This window comes from Callorhinchus milii, unplaced genomic scaffold (genome assembly GCF_018977255.1).
Source record: "Callorhinchus milii isolate IMCB2004 unplaced genomic scaffold, IMCB_Cmil_1.0 Scaffold5, whole genome shotgun sequence".
NCBI classification, from domain to species: Eukaryota; Metazoa; Chordata; class Chondrichthyes; order Chimaeriformes; family Callorhinchidae; genus Callorhinchus; species Callorhinchus milii.
In genome coordinates this window covers 60,181,678-60,201,392 of record NW_024704746.1, presented here as the reverse complement: position 1 = coordinate 60,201,392, position 19,715 = coordinate 60,181,678, and the positions used below count along the sequence as shown (strand labels likewise).

General features: G+C 39.8%; 2 protein-coding genes across 5 annotated transcripts in view; one reads left to right on the top strand and one right to left on the bottom strand.

Annotated features, from left to right (window-relative positions):
- tubgcp6 (tubulin, gamma complex associated protein 6) overlaps positions 1-6,231 on the top strand; it is a 29,841-nt gene extending 23,610 nt beyond the window's left edge. For all 3 annotated transcript variants that reach the window (XM_007890947.2, XM_007890948.2, XM_007890946.2), the window contains 7 exons: positions 2-170; positions 864-1,005; positions 1,886-2,080; positions 3,148-3,280; positions 4,077-4,290; positions 5,003-5,202; positions 5,942-6,231. In XM_007890947.2, the coding sequence (XP_007889138.1) occupies positions 2-170; positions 864-1,005; positions 1,886-2,080; positions 3,148-3,280; positions 4,077-4,290; positions 5,003-5,202; positions 5,942-6,033 (1,145 nt within the window). In that variant the 3' untranslated portion in view covers positions 6,034-6,231. The remainder of the gene's footprint in view (position 1; positions 171-863; positions 1,006-1,885; positions 2,081-3,147; positions 3,281-4,076; positions 4,291-5,002; positions 5,203-5,941) is intronic.
- A 589-nt stretch (positions 6,232-6,820) lies between these two features.
- Positions 6,821-19,035, bottom strand: LOC103177019 (angiopoietin-related protein 5). Of its 2 annotated transcripts, XM_007890950.2 has the most exons (8): positions 18,886-19,035; positions 17,825-17,873; positions 14,274-14,420; positions 12,711-12,777; positions 10,659-10,744; positions 9,130-9,250; positions 8,444-8,629; positions 6,821-7,409 (listed from the first exon to the last, which is right to left on the bottom strand). In XM_007890950.2, the coding sequence occupies exons 3-8, from the start codon at positions 14,352-14,354 to the stop codon at positions 7,111-7,113; spliced, it is 840 nt and encodes a 279-aa protein (XP_007889141.2). In that variant the 5' UTR covers positions 14,355-14,420; positions 17,825-17,873; positions 18,886-19,035; the 3' UTR covers positions 6,821-7,110. The 2 variants fall into 2 exon arrangements, with proteins under 2 accessions (XP_007889141.2, XP_007889140.2); XM_007890949.2 differs by lacking the exon at positions 17,825-17,873.
- Between the last annotated feature and the right edge of the window lie 680 nt (positions 19,036-19,715).

Below are 19,715 nucleotides of genomic sequence, written 5' to 3'. Positions count from 1 at the left end.
GCTGATCCACCCATTTCCCACCTGCTGCAGAATATAAAAACTGCGTCTTATTTATTGCCCTTGGATCCTTCTATTCGTAGAGCAACAGATGAAACAGCAGTGCACACAAGTGACCTTGTCTCCCTTCCTGTACTGATGAAACATTCTATTACAGCACCACTTGTAGCCCAGTAAGTTTTCTCCGCTCCAGCAATCATTTTCAGTTTTAAATCAAATGTTGTTTCGCTCGCTCAGGATATAGTACATGGGCTTTACGATTGCTGTTAATCATCTGCATGTGACTTATAAAATACCATTTTAAATAGAAAATAATATTTTTATACTTTTTATGGTCTTTTATATTCTTCCATGCATATGTTCTCTAGGTTTCCACAACATTTAGGTTTTCATTCTGAATGTTTTCTAAACTTGCTCTTGCATATTCAAGATTAAGGACAAAAGTTTACTTTTTTTAACTGATACCAAATTAATACAGAGCCAAAACGTTTACTTTTTGAACTCTTAGGATTAAGATTCTCTTCCACTGCACGAGAATGTTTCATTGCACATCACAGGATTAACTGTAAAGTGCAGTGACTATATTTTGTAGTTTACAACAGGCGGTTATGAACAAGAGATCCAGTGAGATTAGAATATAAAAGTATATGTTATGCACATTCTTCCAATTCTACAATATACTGTATAAGAGCTTATTACTTTGCAAAATGTTGACATTTTTAAAGGACAGTATTTTCAGTTTATTATATGATCAGTGTTCCCTGAAGAGTTAATATGTATGCTGAGAAAGTTATCTTGTTTGTGATATCTATGCATTTTGTGATATTCCTTAATTTTTAAATAACCTTTCTTCCTTCATTTGTTAGTGTTTCCCTAGTAAACAAAGCCATAGTAGATTACTTCTTTGTGGAACGAAACATTGAACTGAATTTTGAAGCCTTGCGACATTTCCTGTTAATGGAAGATGGAGAGTTTGCCCAGTCCCTCAGTGACTTGCTCTTTGAAAAGGTATAAGAAAAACAAATAGCTCAATATTATATTTTCTTCCATTCACAAGGTCACAGTAGAACATTGTATCACTTTACATCAGATTCATGTTTTGATCTTTTTTGCATTTCAAAGGAAAGTATTTCTTTATTCCAAATATTCTTTGAAGTAAAATTGTTGTAAAAAGTTAAACTTCGGGTCAATATAATTGATGTATTTTTGTTCCTTTACTCAAGTATTATGCAAGCTTGCTTTTTTACAGAAATGTCACCTAGTCTTAGTCTGGAGGACCATTTTGTCTTAAATTTGAAGATTGTACAGAATGGTAGAAAATTTATAGATTTTGCCTTAATCCACATTTCTTTATAAAAAGACAGCTTCCAATTTAAGATATAATCTAAGAATTTTCTGCCATTTCTGCAATCTGAATTTTAAGACAAAATAGTCTTGCGTGATGAGATTAGGTTAAAGTTTTCTTAACGTATATGTGTAAAAATAATAATATAATAATCCTTTAATTTGTTATAGCGCTTTTCACATCTTCTAGATGTCTCAAAGCGCTTCACAGAATATACTGTAAAGTGAAGTGACTGTATATTTGTGGGCGAAACGCGGCAGCCAATTGCAGACAACAATGTCCCACAAACAGCCGTGGATTGAAGTGACCAATTTTACTGGGTTTTTTTTAAGTAATGAAGTTGGCATCTAAATTTAGAGACTCTACATTAGATTGAAAACAGAGCATGATATAAATAGCTGGCTGAACTTGGTGTTTAATTATATTTTGTATTTAACCACAGATTAAAATTATATTTAAGAAATGGAAGTGGCAGTAATAGCTCTGTGTGTTGAGAATTCTGCTGCAAAAAATAATTTAAATTGTTCTGTTTTCTTTCATTAGCTCGGTTCGGGGCAGACGCCTGGGGAAATTCTGAATCCTTTGGTTCTCAATTCCATTTTGAACAAAGCCTTGCAGTACAGTCTGCATGGAGATTCTCAACTAGCGTCAAATCTGACGTTTGCTCTTAAATACCTCCCAGACTTGTTCAAGCCCAATGCACCCGATGCCTTAAGCTGTTTGGAACTAAGATACAAGGTTAGAATGATTCCGTGCAACGAAATATTAGTAACTATAAGGATTCTGTAAAGTGTTGAAAGCAATTTAGTAATTAATGGGCAATTTATTGAATTGCACAGTATGAAATAAAAACACTTGTGCTTCAAAGAGCGACTTATTACCATTATATTGCCTCGCACAATGAGTTTTTGAAGTGAAATGATTGCTGTGAAGGCAAACTCTGCGCCAGCAATATGTCTTGCAATCATCAGTGGGATAAATGATCAATTAATCTGTTTATTTTAGGGGGTAAAGTAAGATAAGGAAGAAACATCAGGCAAGACATGAGAATTCCCTGTTCCTCTTTGAAGATCCCATGGCACAATTTCAAAATCCTTCAGATCAGACATCTATGACCTTGGTCTAACATCATGTCTGAAAGATGGATCCAAAATAAATGTTGTGCAAATCAACATTAATTGTGATCATTGCTGAAGAAAAATTGAACTATTCACAAACCAATATGATGCAAATCAGAAAGTCTGAGCAGTTAACAATGTTCATTGTGAATAGCTCTCAAAATAAAGAACAATTTGAATCTGATAAAATACAATCTTTAGACATAGGGTGACAATTCTGTACTTGTCATATATACAAACCTAGATTGTTGTTCTTTACCGACTAGTTGAGAATCCAACATATTGAGGTATAGACATTTACCATTGAGCAGACAATCTCTTTCTCTCTCTTCCCAACCCCACCCCGTATCCTTTTTGCGTGAGACTTGTGAGCACAGGATATGTCATCTGATAAGTTGTGAAGTGCTCATTAATTCTAAACCTTATAGAACCTTACAATATATAGCATCAATGTCTCTCACTGAAGTGGAAATTCATAATAACTTATAACGGAGAGTTCTGTGTGAAATGTGAATCACCAGCCTGTGTAACCAGACATTTTAAAACCTGAAACACTGAGAGACGTGAGTACTGTGTACAGATCCCTTTCAATAAGGTTTGGAATTAATGAGCACCTCAGTAGAATACATTCTTGAGGCCATACCAGTCTAACTGATGTAGATCTTCTCTTCTGTTATTTTGTTACAGGTTGATTGGCCCCTCAACATTGTTATCACAGAGAGCTGCATGAATAAGTACAACAAGATCTTTTCTTTTCTGTTGCAACTGAAGCACATGGTCTGGACACTAAAAGATGTTTGGTTCCATTTAAAACGAACAGGTGAGAGGAATGTCTTTCTAGACTTTTGAACAGAAATGCAGTGAGAATCTTTGCTTTGTTGAAGGAAGATTACTCTGTAAAAATGCATTCATCTGCTTAGTTGGCCTTTATCCAATTTGATCACCCAATTGATGAAATGGTCTATTTACTGCATGCCTTAACTTTTTCAATTAAAGTTACAATTTGTAATTATAAAATTGTTCCTAATATTTTATGTGGTGGTAATTGTGACTCCACCTTTAGAGTAATTGAATACAGAAATCTTGTGGTTTTCTTGTACTCTGCTACATATTCACCATAAAGGACAACTGATTGTTTAGTGATACAGTCGTTATTTATCTGGAAGGGCTTTGATTAAGTGCTTTAATTAGCACAGAAACTATTTTCTCATGCATTTTTGTCGAGTGAACATTGTCGTGTACATTTATTCTGAATGCGTTGATACATTATCTATTTTTTCCTACACAAATTGGAGGCTGTGTTTCGCCCACAAGATATACAATCAACTCACTTTAGAGTATATTCTGTGAAGCGCTTTGATATGTCTCAATAATATGATAAGGCAATATATCAAGTGAAGGGATTATTATTTTTCTGAATTCCTCATGTAATAATAATAATCCCTGCATTTGATATAGCGCTTTTCACGTCTTCTAGACATCTTAAAGCGCTTCACAGAATATACTGTAAAATTGGCTGTATATTTGTGCAGGAAACGCGGGCGAAAATGTAAAAGAACATGTTCCTCTTTTCAATCTATACAAATTGAATCACACTTGGGACTTTTGTTTTCTAGCTTTGGTTAACCATTCCCCAAATTCAGTTCAGTTTCGCCAACTTCAACTCTTTCGACATGAAATGCAGCATTTTGTCAAAGTCATCCAAGGTTATATTGCCAACCAGATCTTGCATGTTACATGGTGCGAATTTCGACACAAGCTGTCTTCAGTTGGAAATCTAGATGAACTTCACAGAACACATGCAGAGTATCTCAACAAGGGTATTTTCAGGTAAGAGTTTCGTGCCTTTTTTGTTTCTAGCAGCTGAAGAACGTAATATGCCATGATGTAGTGCAGAATTAGACTGAATCTGCATTTTCAGGTTATACAGTAACATACTTGAAAAATTGTGGTGCAATTGCTTTTTTTTGCCTGAAGTGAGTTTGTGGTATCAAGTATTCCAGATAATGTTTGCCAAAATATTTCCATGTTATTTAGTTGAGGTGAAAATCAATTGATGCGGTACTGCTGCATACTAGAAATGAACTCAACACACTTAATCGTCAAACTGTAGTGAGTTTCTTTATCCTAAGAAGGAAAAACAGTTATGATTGTTCACTTGAGAAATGCATTCACTAAAGTAACTTCTTGGAATTTTCCAAAAAAATTACACTGCAAATAATACTTTCTGGGGAGAGTGCCTCTAGTTTCATGCTCTATTTTGACCAATAAATAATTAGAGATTGAATAACAATAGAGAATTTATACTGTATGTTATGATCTATCAAATAGTCTTGATTTATAGAGGAAATAGCTGAATGGGCTTTTCAGCTTCTCAATCCATTGTGTGACACAACATGCTTCAATTAAATAATAACATGCACTTTTTTGTGTTCAAAGCATCTGCTATAATCTGGTTTCTAATTTATGAATGAGGATGACATGTATGATTTTTCCAGCCAGTAGACTAATTAAAACAAAATGTTTGTCCTTTATATTACAGGGGATTACTGACTGAGAAAGCTGCCCCCGTGATGAACATCATTCACAATATCTTCAGCCTGATCCTAAAATTCCGCAATCAGTTAATTTCACAGGCCTGGCAGTATGATGCTGACAGGCAAATGGCCGTGCATCCCAACTTTACTGTCATGCAACAGTCACACAAAACCTTTAAGCACTACTCACACTTTCTCTTTAAAGGTAGGGTTTCGAAAAATATTGCTTAGACAGTAAGAATGCTATAAATTTTGTTGCTTTTGCACTGAAACTTGACTGTGTGCTCCAGTACTGCCTCTTCTCGCTAGCCCAATGGGGAGCTAATTTTTTTTGCGTTCTAGTTATTTTTCTTCTTTTTATTTTTGGTCTAAAATAAGACGGTCCTGGCTACGGGTAATACAGGATAAAGGAAATCATTAGTTATGAACACTTGTTTGAAATCAGAATGTTCTATTATATCCACTTTATAAAGGGGTAAAGATTCTGCATGTGGTATTATGATGCAGAAATGTGGAGTTTACAGTTTATCCTTACATAATGTTTCATACTGTAGTAAGACCAAGCTACTTAATCTATCTTCATGTCATTTAAAATTTGGAATAATTTATTTACAATCCTCAAAGTGGATTCAGACAGTGTCATAAAAATCTGCCTAAATCAGGCCTTGCAGGTTTTATGAGATGAAAATCCTAGGTACAAACAAAGCCTGTCTGCCAGAACCTCCAATTAGAATTGCACATGATTTTTACACACTTGTATAGAAAGTTGTTTGAGTTTTTAATGTCAGAAACAAATAATTTGAAATTCTATTTATTAGTAATTTAATTATTAATTCTATTTATTCATATTTTTAAACATTTCATAAAGTCAGTGAAGCTGCCAGAAGGTTTCTTTGTTATAAAATGTTGAGATTCTAATCATTTGTGTTTTGTTTTTAACCCAGTGGTGACTAAACTTGTCAATCGAGGATACCAGCCCCATTTGGAGGACTTCCTGCTAAGAATTAACTTCAATAATTATTACCGAGATGTTTAACTGTTGCATTTTACCAACAGTTTTGTCTGGTGTGCTAAATTGAGTATGTGTTGAGAGCTAATTTTCAATGAATGATAAGCATTTGTTGTACATTTCAATATTTATTAATTTCAAGCGAGCAATCTACATCTGGCTGATATTTGATGTATATACTGTGCTTATGTACATCTTGTAAAATAAAATTCATATACACCTTAATGATTTTGCATATCTCTATTTTGTTTTTGGAGTTGCATGTCATTAGGTAAGTTTAAATTTCACACTCCTCATTTCATTCAGAAAAAGTCCCGTATTTAGAAATGCATATTTTTAACCAGATACATATTGCACACTCTTTCAAATTCAGTAGATCAGAAAAGCTCCACATAGAAACATTAGGAAATGTTTATTGGTGTTATAACGCTTAAATTGCTAAATTAACTTCAAAACAGTACAAGGTCTACTTGTTTCCACTTTATATTTGTTTAATTCAAGCAACTAATCCCAGGGCTTTGCAGAAAATCCATTATAAGGCGGTAAGAAGGATTCAGGGTTATGAGTTATTATGAGTATGAAGAGACGATTAGGAACGTAAATCTATTTTAAAAAAACGATCAACACAACAACAACTTGCACTTATATAGCACCCTCCACACGGTAGCGTCTCAGAGCGCATAACAAATGCTAGCAGAAACACTACTAATTTCTATACTTCAGTGCTACAGATTGGTAAAACTGCTCAGGCTGGCACCTTTCTACATTTGACAAATGTAAGTCACAAGATAAATTTATAATTTCAAACTATGAGTCACGACTTCATGATTTTATTTTTGAGTTTAACACCAAGAACAGTATTAATCACCATTACGCAGAAACCAGTTGGATGGTTCTGATTTACCACAGATTTGGTGACACCAGTTATCTGAAGTTTCAACAATAAAACAGTAAAATGTTAATGAAGTTTGCTTCAGGATTGCTGTTTAAATGACACACGGCTTAGTGTATACAGTATTAATTTTAACATGTAAAGGTTACGCGATTGAAAGATATGTTAAATGTACTTTTTTGTTGCAGTAGAAGTCTCCTGTTTTACAGAATTTAGAGAGACCTAATTTTTAACCGACTGGCTTGCAATGAATATGGAAGCTTTTTCCAAGTTTTCCAGTGAACTCCAGACTGCCAGCCAATATGGTTATCCTTTGAGTGCCAGTCGCCATTCAGATCTGCCATTCCACACTGGTTAAACCACCACCCACCACCAAACATATCACTACAGCTTTCAATCGCAAGATCTCCAAAGATGCAAGGTGAGCAGCGATCATTGTCTTTGTCATATGTACTGAACATGCAACCATCTTGATCATCTTCAAAAGGTTCAATTCCTCTGAATGCATCTCCTGAACACACAAGAAAAGGTTTTGTTATTAATACAGAGTTCTCCATTCTTGATGTGAGACACAACTGTTGAGCTAGCAGAGTATTTTAGCAGTTGTATTTTATAAAATGCAGACATTTTGAATGATGATTGTACAAATCACATTGAGATCGCAAAAATGATTTCTTAATCATCTTAGACAGTGGAAGCCGCTTAAGCTTACGTTTTGTCCGGCTTAAGCGGCGTCCGAAGTTAACGTCATGGTGGGGTCTCCTCCCTCCCACTGCCGTTCCCATTTGTCAGGAAGGGGACAAATTAGCAGCAGCTCCGAGGTGATTGACACCCTGGGAACACCATCCATTCACAAGCGTTCCAGCTGTCAATCGGGATTTGACTCCTCCCATTCCCTCGTTTCTTCCTTGTTCTTCCGTCCCTCCCTGACTGATTGACAGCCCGATACTGCTTGTGAATGGCTGGATTCCACTGTCAATCAATCACAATTTGACTCCTCATATCATCCCTGAATCGCTCGTAGAAACTCAGTAGTTGCAACGGCGACCAGCACAGTATTTTGTCCATATTAACTGGATTTTTGTCTGAATTAACCATTAGATTTAAATCAGGCAAGAATACAAAATCATGGGCCGGGCGTGGTGTTAACTGGCGTCCAGCTAAAGGGGCTTCCACTGTATATAGTGTATATAGTACATAGTGTCTTTCATGTCAAGAGGATGTCCCAAGGCATTTAACAGTGTAAATTGTAGGCAAACTTGTATTTCACAAAAAAGAAATAACAAAGCACTTTGCAAAATAAACGTGGCATTTCGGCTAACCTCGGACACCTCTTAAACCAGACAAAATGGCTGTCCCCGATGTGTATGACTTAACTGACTTCTACCATATTTGATTTTAACTGGTCAAAAATGAAAATAATGTTTTATAGTTAAACCAGGAGCTAATCTGTACCAGGAACATCCTGTAAACATAAATGAGTTATGCATCAGATCTGTTGCAGCATTTCATATCTGTTCTATGCCAAACTTTAAAGGTTCCTACCTGCATTTCCTGAATAATTCCCCAGGTGAAGTCTATAAAATTCTCTTTCACTGCCAATCCAGAATTCAGAGTATTCTGCTAATGCATTCCCATCTTCGAAGTCCTTCAGAAATACTCGCAGTTTGAATTTCTTATTGGTTTGATTTGTCAGTGCATAAATCTTTTCCAGTCCCAGCCAGTGTTCACCTTATAAATGGAAATATTAATTCCTGAAATAAAGCTGTTTGGTCATAGAATTATCACAGCACAGAAGGAGGCCATTCGGCCCATCGTGCCTGTACCGACTCTTTGAAAGAGCTACCCAACCAGTCCCAATCTCCTGCTCTTTCCTGATATCCTCGCAAATTTTTCCTTTGCCAAGTACATATCCAATTCCCTTTTTAAAGTTGTTATTGAATCTGTTTCCACCACCCTTTCAGGCAGTGCATTCCAGACTGTAACAACTCTGTAAAACAAAAAATTCCTCCTCATCTCCCCTCTGGTTCTTTTGCCAATTATCTTGAATCTATGTCACCTGGTTACCGACCCAACTGCCAGTGGAAACAGTTTCTCCCTGTCTACTCTATCAAAACCCCTCATAATTGTGATGTTATTGCTGGTTGAGCAATCCTCAGGCTAGCTCTGGCCAGTTTAGGCAACCTCAGGCTGTACCATGCCATAATCCACATCAACAAAGCATTACTTACAACTTTGATGTCCAAAACCCTCCTTGTAGTCAATCCACAGCTTGTCAAAATTCAAGGAATCTAAACCATTTCTGCTTTGTATTACAGTCCATCCTCCATCATCCTGCATGTCACAGAATACCTAGGGTGGCATTCAAACAACACATTATTACTATTGTACATGGTACATCTCATCCAGATTGATTTAAGTTCCAGCACAATTGAGGTGCTTTATCAATGTAGATCAGATATATTAGATTGCTATATTGATGATATTAGTTTCACAATTAATGTTGAGTCACAAAATGGGAATTTTTTTTAAGAAATGAAAGGAAATCATGCTAAACCTAGAAGACAAGCTTCTTCATACGGCTACATAGTTCAACTTGCTGAGATGTTATACATAATATTGTACACCTACAATAGGAAAAAAAAGCCACATAGATAAGCCGTGACCACTCAGAACAAATAACTGGCAGAGACTTTTCTGTCCCTCTCGGCTGACTGCTTCCTAGTTTTAAGCTCCTGCATTGTGTTGCCGAAGAACATTGTTGCAGTAATCCCATTCAATATCAGTGGTAGCTTTAATATTGCAATCTTAATCATGATTACAAAAGCCAGCCAGGGGTGGGTATTGCTAGATAATGCTCAGAGGTGGGAACCTAGGCCAATTTTCCCTTCCCTAACAGGGCTCCATGGTCAATTTGGGCGCTCCTTCTGAATGTCTATCTCATTACAGACTAGGATTTAAATTTGCAACCTTTAGGTCTGTGTGGCTCAGCTTCCCCTTTGAATATACTCGCTGAGCTATTGGAGGAAAGTTGAGCTACACGTCAGTGAAATAGTCTCACAATCAAGATACCAAATCAATCTGTGGTCAGACTCAGGCAGCTTCGGTCAGGATCACTGGGCCAATATAACATTTTGGAAAAATAAGGTACTATCTGTTTTACTCTTAACAAAAAAGAATTGGTGTATGCACACATATCCCTCCAAAAAAACTAGACTTGCGGATTCTGGAAAGAATGACATGATGATCACTATTACCATTAGTGGTCAGGGTTTCCGGCCTATCTGCCCCCTCTCCAGAAATCCATCCCAGAGACCTTCCATCACATTCTCCCTCACCTAAGGTCCATCTCAAGTCCAACCTCTCTGACTGCGCTTTCAGTTATCTTTCCCCTCCTCCCACCCCGCCCTGGCTCCCATCCTCAGCTAAAGTGCTAAGCTATTATTGTAAAGAGTCTTGGGACATCCTCCCAACATGAAAGGTACTGTATAAATGTAACGTATTCTCTTTGACCGTGCCTTCAGCTCCCCTCTCGACTCTCTTCCTCCTCCTCGCTCCCTCCCTTCCCTCCCCTCACCCTGACCATTTCCCCCCTCCTCTCTCCCTCCCTTCCCTCCCCTCACCCTGACCATTTCCCCCCTGCTCGGGTCATGACCCAACTGTGCAGCGCCTTGGGACGTCCTCCTGACGTGAAAGGCGCTCTATAAATGGAATCTTGTTGTTGTTGTTGTATTGCATGTGGATCAAAGGAAGCCAATACCTTAAAAGGTGATCCCATTGGCTGAATCATATAGATTCCACTTGGTGCATCTGGAAATATCTTGTTGATATGGGTACAATCTGTGCCTTCAAAACAAGATACAAAAGAAATTTTCAAAATCAATCCAATCAGTATAAACAGACCTACTTTATATTTTTATAGCATTTATATATATTTATATATTTTTATATATAATACGTATTTATATAGTATGTTGTCACAGTCAGATACAATTGAGCATGGAACCATATATTAATCCATGTTGACGTGGTAAAATAAATGTCATGGTACAGTATACGTAAATACACAGATCTAGAAGATAACATTATGCTCAAGATATTTTTAAAAATATATGAATAATCCTTGCATTTGAAGTTGAGAAGATATTTCAAAGTGTTTCGAAGAATTTGCTATTAAATCCTGTATTTCCTATGTGAACACTGAATGTGGGAGCAAGCCTGTCATCAAATTCAGCTAGCCTCTCTGTTTAAAGAGCTCTCCTTCTCTACCTGAAACAAATGTATTTGATGGATTATAAAATATTGATTTCTGAGATCCACCATTTTAGGACCATCTTCAATCCTGATGAAGTGAAATGTCTACTTTCGAGATAAGGTATCACAAGATCCCAAAAACCTATTTTTGCTAACTTATTGAACCCTTTTACAATTTTAAACATCTCCATTAGGTCCCACCTTAAACGCCTCTAGTAAGGAGATGCTCTAAATGAGGAGATGCCCAATTTTAGCACAGTTACCTGAAGTATTTCTTTACTCCTAATTTCCTTGAAATTGCCATTCAAAAATCTAAACCTAATTCCTCTTGTTCTACTGTCTTGGTCCATCCTAAAGTATTGCTATGGGTTTACTTTTGCAGTCCCATTTTAAAATTTTATATACTAATTTCCTGTATAAGCAGCTCATTACGAACCCGCATTTGAAAACAATCAGATAGAGCAGGTGAACATAGTGAGGAAAAACAGATTGAATAGCAGTTTGTTGTGCTCCCATCTTGACCTCATAAGAAACGCTAGATGACAAAAGACCAAGGTCCCTCTAGTTCTTTTTTCGTGCAGTATCTCTTATGTTCTTATCTGCCAATGATCTGCCCAATTCGCAAGTATGTTCAAATCCTCCTGTAACGTATCTTGTTCAACTTCTCAATCTACCACCTTCATGAGCTTGGTGTCATCTGAAAACTTAGCCACTGTGCTTGAGACTCCTAGTTCCAGATCATTTATAAAAATGTTAAACAAAAGAGATCCCAAAACAGACCCTTGTGGAACTCCACTGGTAATATTTTCCCAAACTGATGACATTCCCTATACCACCATCTCTGGGTTCTTCTGGTCAACCAATTGCATATCCATTGTAATATATCTTCACTGATTCCCGCTGTCTTTACTTTCAGTACCAGCCTTTCAAGAGGAACTGTATCAAAGGCCTTACTGAAATCCAGATATACAACATCCACAGCCTTTTCTTTTCAAGCTCCCTTGTCCCATCGTCAAAGAAAAGCAGTAACATCGATTGACAAGACCTTCCCTTCATGAACCCATAATGCCTATCATTTATAATTTTACTTCTGTCCAGATGGTCCATGATTTTACGCTTAATAAGTCTCCATAATTTTACCCACAATGGATGTCAAACTTATTGGTTTGTAGTTTCCTGGGTCACATTTGATACCTTTCTTAAAAATAGGAGTAACATCTGCCTTTCTCCAATCTCCCGGCACCTCTCCCGTATTCAGTGATTTTTGAAAGAGGGTGATTTCTTATCATAAAGGCTGCCGTGTTTCGCCCATAAAATATACAGTCAAATCACTTTACAGTATATTCTGTGAAGTGCTTTGAGATGTCTCAATAATGTGATAAGGCGCTAAATCAAATGCAAGCATTATTATTATTATAAACAAACCTACTCATTGTTTATAAAAGCTATATTCCTCTGTCGATTTCTACATTTTATTTCAGATTAACAGCACTCACAATTATTTCTCTCCAGCAAGAACATCTAGTAATTTATATAACAAAACCTTGTCTGTAAATACCTTTCACCCTACATTCTCCATCCCTGCACCCTTCAACAGGTAGATTTGTGCCCACCAGCACCTGTTTCTAAAAGAAATAGAGACTTTAGAAAACCAACAACAACAAAATTAATATTGATCTAGCGCTTTTCACGTCAGAAGGACGCTGGAGAACTACGTGTTTGCACCTGAGCTGGTGGTTGGAATCAAGAGGCCAGAGGGCTGGGAGGGTGACACTCTTCAAGCTCCACCTGCTCTCACTTGGTGCCATCATCTGCAGACATGGGATCAACTCCCACACGTACAACAACAACAACAAGATTGCATTTATAGAGCGCCTTTCACGTCGGGAGGACCTCCCAAGGCACTGGACAGTTGGATGATAACCAACTCAATCTCTCTGCCTCCACCCTCGATTCTAGGACCATTGCTTCCTGACAGACTGTCTGTCAGACATCAAGTCCTGGATGAGAGCTAACTTTCTACAGCTAAATGTCAGCAAGACCGAGGCTCTCCTGATGCCAGCGCCTCTGCACCTCAGGCGCCGGCAGCATCAGCATCCACGGATGCACATTCCACCTCACCAAGCCAGTCAGGAACCTGGAGGTTTTGTTCGACCCTCAATTGTCCTTTCTCCCCCATATTCGTGCCATGACCCGCTCTGCCTTCCCCCACCTCTGCAACATTGCCTGACTCCACCACTGCCTCACCTCTCAGGCCGCCGAAACCCTCATACACGCATTCGTCACCTCAACGCTCGACTACGGAGGAAACTTCCCTCCTTGTTGGCCTTCCCAACTCTTCCCTTCACAAGCTGCAGATCATCCAGAACCCCGCAGCTTGTGTCCTCTCCCGCACTAGGCTCCGTGACCCCATCACCCCCACCCGGCTCCCCATCACCAGAGAATAGAATTCAAAATCCTCATCATCACTTTCAAGGACCTCCATGGCCTTGCCCCATCCTACATCTCTAACCTGCTCCAGGTCTCCCCCCTCGACTCGCACTACCATCGACGGCTGGGCTTTCAGCCTCTCTGCATCCACCCTTTGGAACTCCATCCCTCAATCCCTTCCCCTCGCTCCCTCCCTTGCCTCCAAGGCACAACTCAAGACCCTCCTTTTTGACTGTGCCTTCAGCCGCCCTCCTACTCTCTCTGCCCTCCCTCATCCCAACCCTGTCCCCAACGCTCGGATGCTGATTCCCGACTGTTCAGCACCTTGGGACGTCCTCCCAATTTGAAAGGGGCTTTACAAATGTAATTTTGTTGTTGTCATTGTTGTTGTGCCGCTATTTGTGAGGGAGAGCGTAACCTGAAAAGGCTTTAGCCATGTGGTCATCAGTTATGAATATTTACACATAAAACAATGATACAATCAATCATATCTAGTTAGAGTTATGAAAAGAATTAACTCGCACTGTTGTTGATGATAGTTTGATAAGACTTTTTTCGTATTATTTAAGGTAAAATAATCAGATTTAAAAGCATTAAACTACACAATGTATTTCACATCGAGCAGGACATGAAGCATTATCAAAGGACAGGACAAGGCATCAATCTTAAGTTAAATCACTGAAATTCTTACCTCAGAGCAGACCAGGTGAATACAAGGGCACAGAAACAGAGCAATGCTTAGGAGGAGGAGAACTGGGTGCATTTGGAACATTTTCCTTTTCTTTGATGCACTCACACACAAAGACAAAGCTAATTTGTTGTAAAACGCAAGCAAGTCCTTTAAAGTAAAGAAAAATAAATTTATATTTAATTTAGAGTAGGGTAGGTAAAGTCCTCATAAAATGTAAAACATCTATATATAATTAAAACCCGTATTTGGGAGGCAATTCTCAGTTTAGCAGAGAATTAACAAATCCTGGCAATGGGTGGAGAATCGTATCATTTTAGATTTGTGGGTCAACTTAAGTGAGAGGATCCGGTTTCGATTCCCAAGTGGAGCAAAACTTTAGGCAAGTTTCCTTACTCCACATGCCTCTGTTTACCTAGCAGTAAGTAGGAACATGGTTGTTAGTTGATAGGCGGATCACCCTCCCCCAAAAAATGTGGTCACTCAATCCACGACTGTTTGTGGGACACTGCTGTGCGCAATTGGCTGCTGCGTTTCACCGACATAAGTCAATTCACTTTACAGTATATTTCTGTGGAGCATTTTGAGACGTCTCAACAACATAATATGTCAAGTGCAAGGATTATTATATTACTAAATGTTATATCTGTGTGTAAAGTAATTGTATCTGAACAAGCTGATCACCTTCCTTCTTCTAAGCTGATATCCTTGCCCTCTTGTTTATACTGTATTTTGATTCAGAACATTGTCTCATAAAATGTCTTCTTTAATCGCATCCCTTCTCACAAAGAGTCTATTTTGTAAGGGCCGTGTTGATATCAGCACAATGGACCTAAAATGGATATATATTTTATATTACATAAAACGTTACAGCACGAAAAGAGGCAATTCGAGAAAAGAGAATAAATATTCTCCACCTCTCCAAATCCCCTCATATATTCTATTCCCTTCTCTCTCGTGTATGCATCAAGTTCCCTCTTAAATAAATTGATGCTTTTTGCTTCAATCGCCACTCCCAGGGGTGAGTCCCACCTGGCCCACTGTTGTAGTTTTCAACATGGAGAACAGCTTCTAGCTATATAATATGAGGAACAGTTTGTTTCTCAAGATGAGTGGCAGATACAATTGATTGCCCTGTTAGCCGCACACTGCAATTGCATCTTTGTCATGAGTCATCAAGCTACCGGCCCATCTCCAACCTCCCCTTTCTCTCCAAGGTCTTGGAAAGAGTTGTCGCCTCCCAACTGCGCTCTTTCCTTTCCACCCATTCTCTTTTTGAACCCCTTCAGTCAGGTTTCCGTGCTGCTCATAGCACAGAAACTGCCCTGGTCAAGGTCACCAATGATATCCTGACCATCTGTGACCAGGGCTCCCTCTGTCTCCTCGTCCTCCTCGACCTATCGGCAGCATTCGATACGGTCGACCACGCTATCCTACTCCACCGCTTGTCCTCCCACCTCAACCTTCAAGGCACTGTCCTTGAATGGTTTAGCTCTTACCTTTCCCACCGTCTTCACTTCGTCTCAACGAATGGCTTCTCCTCCACCCCCCGTACTGTCTCATGTGGTGTCCCTCAGGGCTCTGTCCTCGGTCCCCTCCTCTTCACCCTCTATATGCTCCCCCTTGGTGACATCATCCGCAAACATGGGGTTAACTTCCACATGTATGCGGATGACACCCAACTCTACCTTTCCTCCTCTACTCTCAACTCCACGACCACCGATGTCCTGACAGCCTGCCTGTCCGACATCGAGTCCTGGACGAGAGACAACTTTCTTCAGCTCAACGTGCGAAAAACCGAGGCCCTCCTGATTGGCTCACGTCAGCGCCTCCGCACCTCAGGCGCTGACACCATCAGCATCCAAGGCTGCACTCTCCACCTCTCAAAGCCAGTCAGGAACCTCGGCGTTTTGTTCGACCCTGAGCTGTCCTTTCTCCCTCACATCCGCACCACAACTGGCACCGCCTTCCATCACCTCCGGAATATCGCCAGATTACGGCACTACCTCACCCCTCACGCTGCTGAAACCCTGGTTCACGCCTTTGTCACCTCAAGGCTGGACTATGGGAACTCTCTCCTCGCCGGCCTTCCCGCCACCTCCCTCCACAAGCTGCAGGTCATTCAGAACTCTGCAGCTCGTGTACTGTCCCGCACCAGGCTTCGGGACCACATCACTCCCACCCTCGCTCGCCTCCACTGGCTCCCCATCCCCCAGAGGATTGATTTCAAGATCCTCATCCTCACCTACAAGGCCATTCACGGCCTTGCTCCCTCCTACCTCTCCAACCTACTATCCCCCTACCTACCTGCCCGTACCCTCCGTTCCTCTGGCTCCGGTCTGCTCCACGTCCCCCGCCCCAACCGCCCTACCATCGGTGGTCGGGCCTTCAGCCTCTCAGCCCCCAGGCTCTGGAACTCCATCCCCCAGTGCCTTCGCCTTGCTTCCTCCCTTTCCTCCTTCAAGGCCGGTCTCAAAACCTTTCTCTTTGACCGAGCCTTCAGCTCCCCTCTCGACTCTCTTCCTCCTCCTCGCTCCCTCCCTTCCCTCCCCTCACCCTGACCATTTCCCCCCTCCTCTCTCCCTCCCTTCCCTCCCCTCACCCTGACCATTTCCCCCCTGCTCGGGTCATGACCCAACTGTGCAGCGCCTTGGGACGTCCTCCTGACGTGAAAGGCGCTCTATAAATGGAATCTTGTTGTTGTTGTTGTTGTTGAGTCATTTTCATCTTGCCAACTGCGCCTTCAGACACGCAGCAGTGATATCAGATCACTGCAAAATCAACAGTCGAAAGGGGGTGAAATCAATAGTAAAACAGTCCCTCAGAACCGGAGCTTTGCAAAGTGAATACACTGGAGGAGCACTCGAGAATTCCCTCGTCACCTTTGGATTACATACGGATTCAGGAGCTGCCCCCACGCCTCACTCACTCTCATTTTTTGGGGTCAGACGGGGTCTGGCACACGCGGAAACCATCCAGAGTTCCACCCACAAAATATACAGTCAATTCACTTCACAGTATATTCCGTGAAGCGCTTTGAGATGTCTCAAAGATGTGAAAAGCGCTATATCAAATGAAAGGATTATTATATTATTATTTTATTACCATATACGTTAAGAAAACGTCCTTCAAAGGCTTGAAGACATGATAAGGTGCTATATCAAATGCAATGATTATTATTATTATAATAAAGACCATCTGTCTTCAATCACGCCTTAAAAGCTACCTCTTTGACTGTGTCTATGGTTACCTCTCCTCCCCTTTCTCCCTCAATCGGGAATCCGACTCCATCACTGTGAAGTGCTCCAAGATGTTACCCTGCAAGTTGTTTTATTTCACCCAGCCAGGAATCATTCTCTGTTCTATATCCCTTCAAAAAAAATGTGGTCACTCAATCCACAACTGTGGGACACTGTTATACGCAATTTTCTGCTCCATTTCATCCACAAAATACAGTCATAGCACTTTACAGTATATTCTGTGAAGCGCTTTGAGACATCTCAATGACATGATGATATCAAATGCAAGGATTATTATGTACCTGTGTCACTTACCCTGATTGTATCCACTTGGGAATTTACAAATAGCTGATCTCTTCCCCACCTGCGTAAAACCAGAGTTTTAAACAAACCGATTTATAGTAATAATCCTTGCATTTGATATAGCGCTTTTCACATCTTCTCGACGTCTCAAAGCGCTTCACTGAATAGACTGTAAAGTGAATTCACTGTATATTTCTGGGCGAAATGCGGCAGCTAATTGCGCACAGCAGTGTCCCACAAACAGTTGTGAATTGAAGTGACCAATTTATTACTGTTTTCTTTCTTAACGGATTATCAGTGTGGAGTATGGAAACTTGCCCAAGGTTTCAACCTGCCGGGAATCGAGCCCAGGTTTCTCGCTTGTGAGGCCAGTGCTCTAACCACTGAGTTTTTAAAGGGAGCAGGTCCCGTTTTTAATTATTTTTAAAGTTGCAGCAGCCTCTGCTCAAAGTTGCACCATTTACACAATAAAAATGCAAGTGAAAATTCAGATTAGTGCCATCCATATATCAGCAAATTCAAGATTTGTTATTCAGATATTTAACAGCAATCATTTATTTTTAATTTTAGATTTTTTTGATTTTTAGATTTCTGTCCCCTCTTAATTCTAGATGAGTTCCGGGCATGGGATGGGGGCTGCCACTAGTTAACAGGCTTTTATTTTCTTACATACACAAAATTTTAACGTTATTATAATTTACAGGTTTAAAAAAAGGATGCATGTCACATAAAACCATTTCATCTCCTCTCTAGTTACATTTAAATCACTTCACACGAGAGCTTCATAAATGTGGTACTTTATACACACACAAAGATATATATTTATAATATAATAATCGTTTTTTTAATTTTCATGCTCAGTCTTCATTCATTATAAAATTCCGTCAACTATAATTTGTTGTACAAAAAAGTGACAGATAACATTTCCTTGACTACACCCATTTAACCCAAATCAATATCAATTAAACTGAGCAGCGAGTGGTCTGTGGGACACAATCCCCTTCAAACCAGCTACTGATTTCTATGCAGTTTCTGATCCCAGGAATACAAGCTACATATAGTATGTGCTTTACCGCCAGGTACTTGACTTCTCACCAATCCCCAGTGACAGGAAATCCTGAAGAGAAGATATTAGCAGTCAAAAAGAGAAACATCGACATCCACCCAAGGCTGAAAGGAACCGCATTCAACAGAAATGGCCGGTGTCTGCAAGAAGGAATGGTGCCAGGCTTCCTGCCAAGGCTGGAACATTTGGTGCAATGCCCAGGAACAAGCGCTTCTTCATTCAGAGGCTGGGTACAAGCTGCTACACTGGTACCAAATGTACCCTTGAGCTCGCTGTGTCTCATGTGCTTCAAACACACATCTGTGTCAGGAACACTGCACTTCAGTGGTTGGTTAACCAATTGTGGGCAGCAATAGAGTCCCTGGCTCTAGTGGGAGGTGAAAGGGTGGATTATTCACTGCAGCTCTTAATAATTCATTTAATGTCACATTGTAAATAATGGAAACTCCTCAAGCACTGCCGAATAGAAGCATTTCCCCACCCTATAATCTAAAGTACTGCCAGCCAGCAATGATTTTAACGCTTGTTTGGTAAATTCAACGTTAAGGGAACCCAATTATAGTGTGAACTGAGAGAATTGTACAGTAACAAATCTAGTAAGAACAAAAAAAGCATTTGCTAATAACCAAGATGTATAAAAAGTAGCGTGTTGTCAGTGATACACACTTTGTGTATTAAACTGAACACTCCATAGTCAAACTAGTACAGGGTATCAAACATCTCCAAAACTAGAAACAGCTAAAATACTAACCAGTTTCTCCACTTTAATTTGAAGTAAATGGAGCATTGGTTCCTTCATCTCTAAACAACAATAATGGACCAGACTTTAACACCAGT

Coding starts and splice junctions, on each gene's coding strand:
- LOC103177019 (XM_007890950.2), bottom strand. CDS start 14,354: ATGTTCCAAATGCACCCAGTTCTCCTCCTCCTAAGCATTGCTCTGTTT. Junction 10,745..12,710: donor TGGAGAATGTAGGGTGAAAG/GTATTTACAGAC, acceptor CTTGTTTTGAAG/GCACAGATTGTACCCATATC. Junction 7,410..8,443: donor GAATTATTCAGGAAATGCAG/GTAGGAACCTTT, acceptor TTGTGTGTTCAG/GAGATGCATTCAGAGGAATT.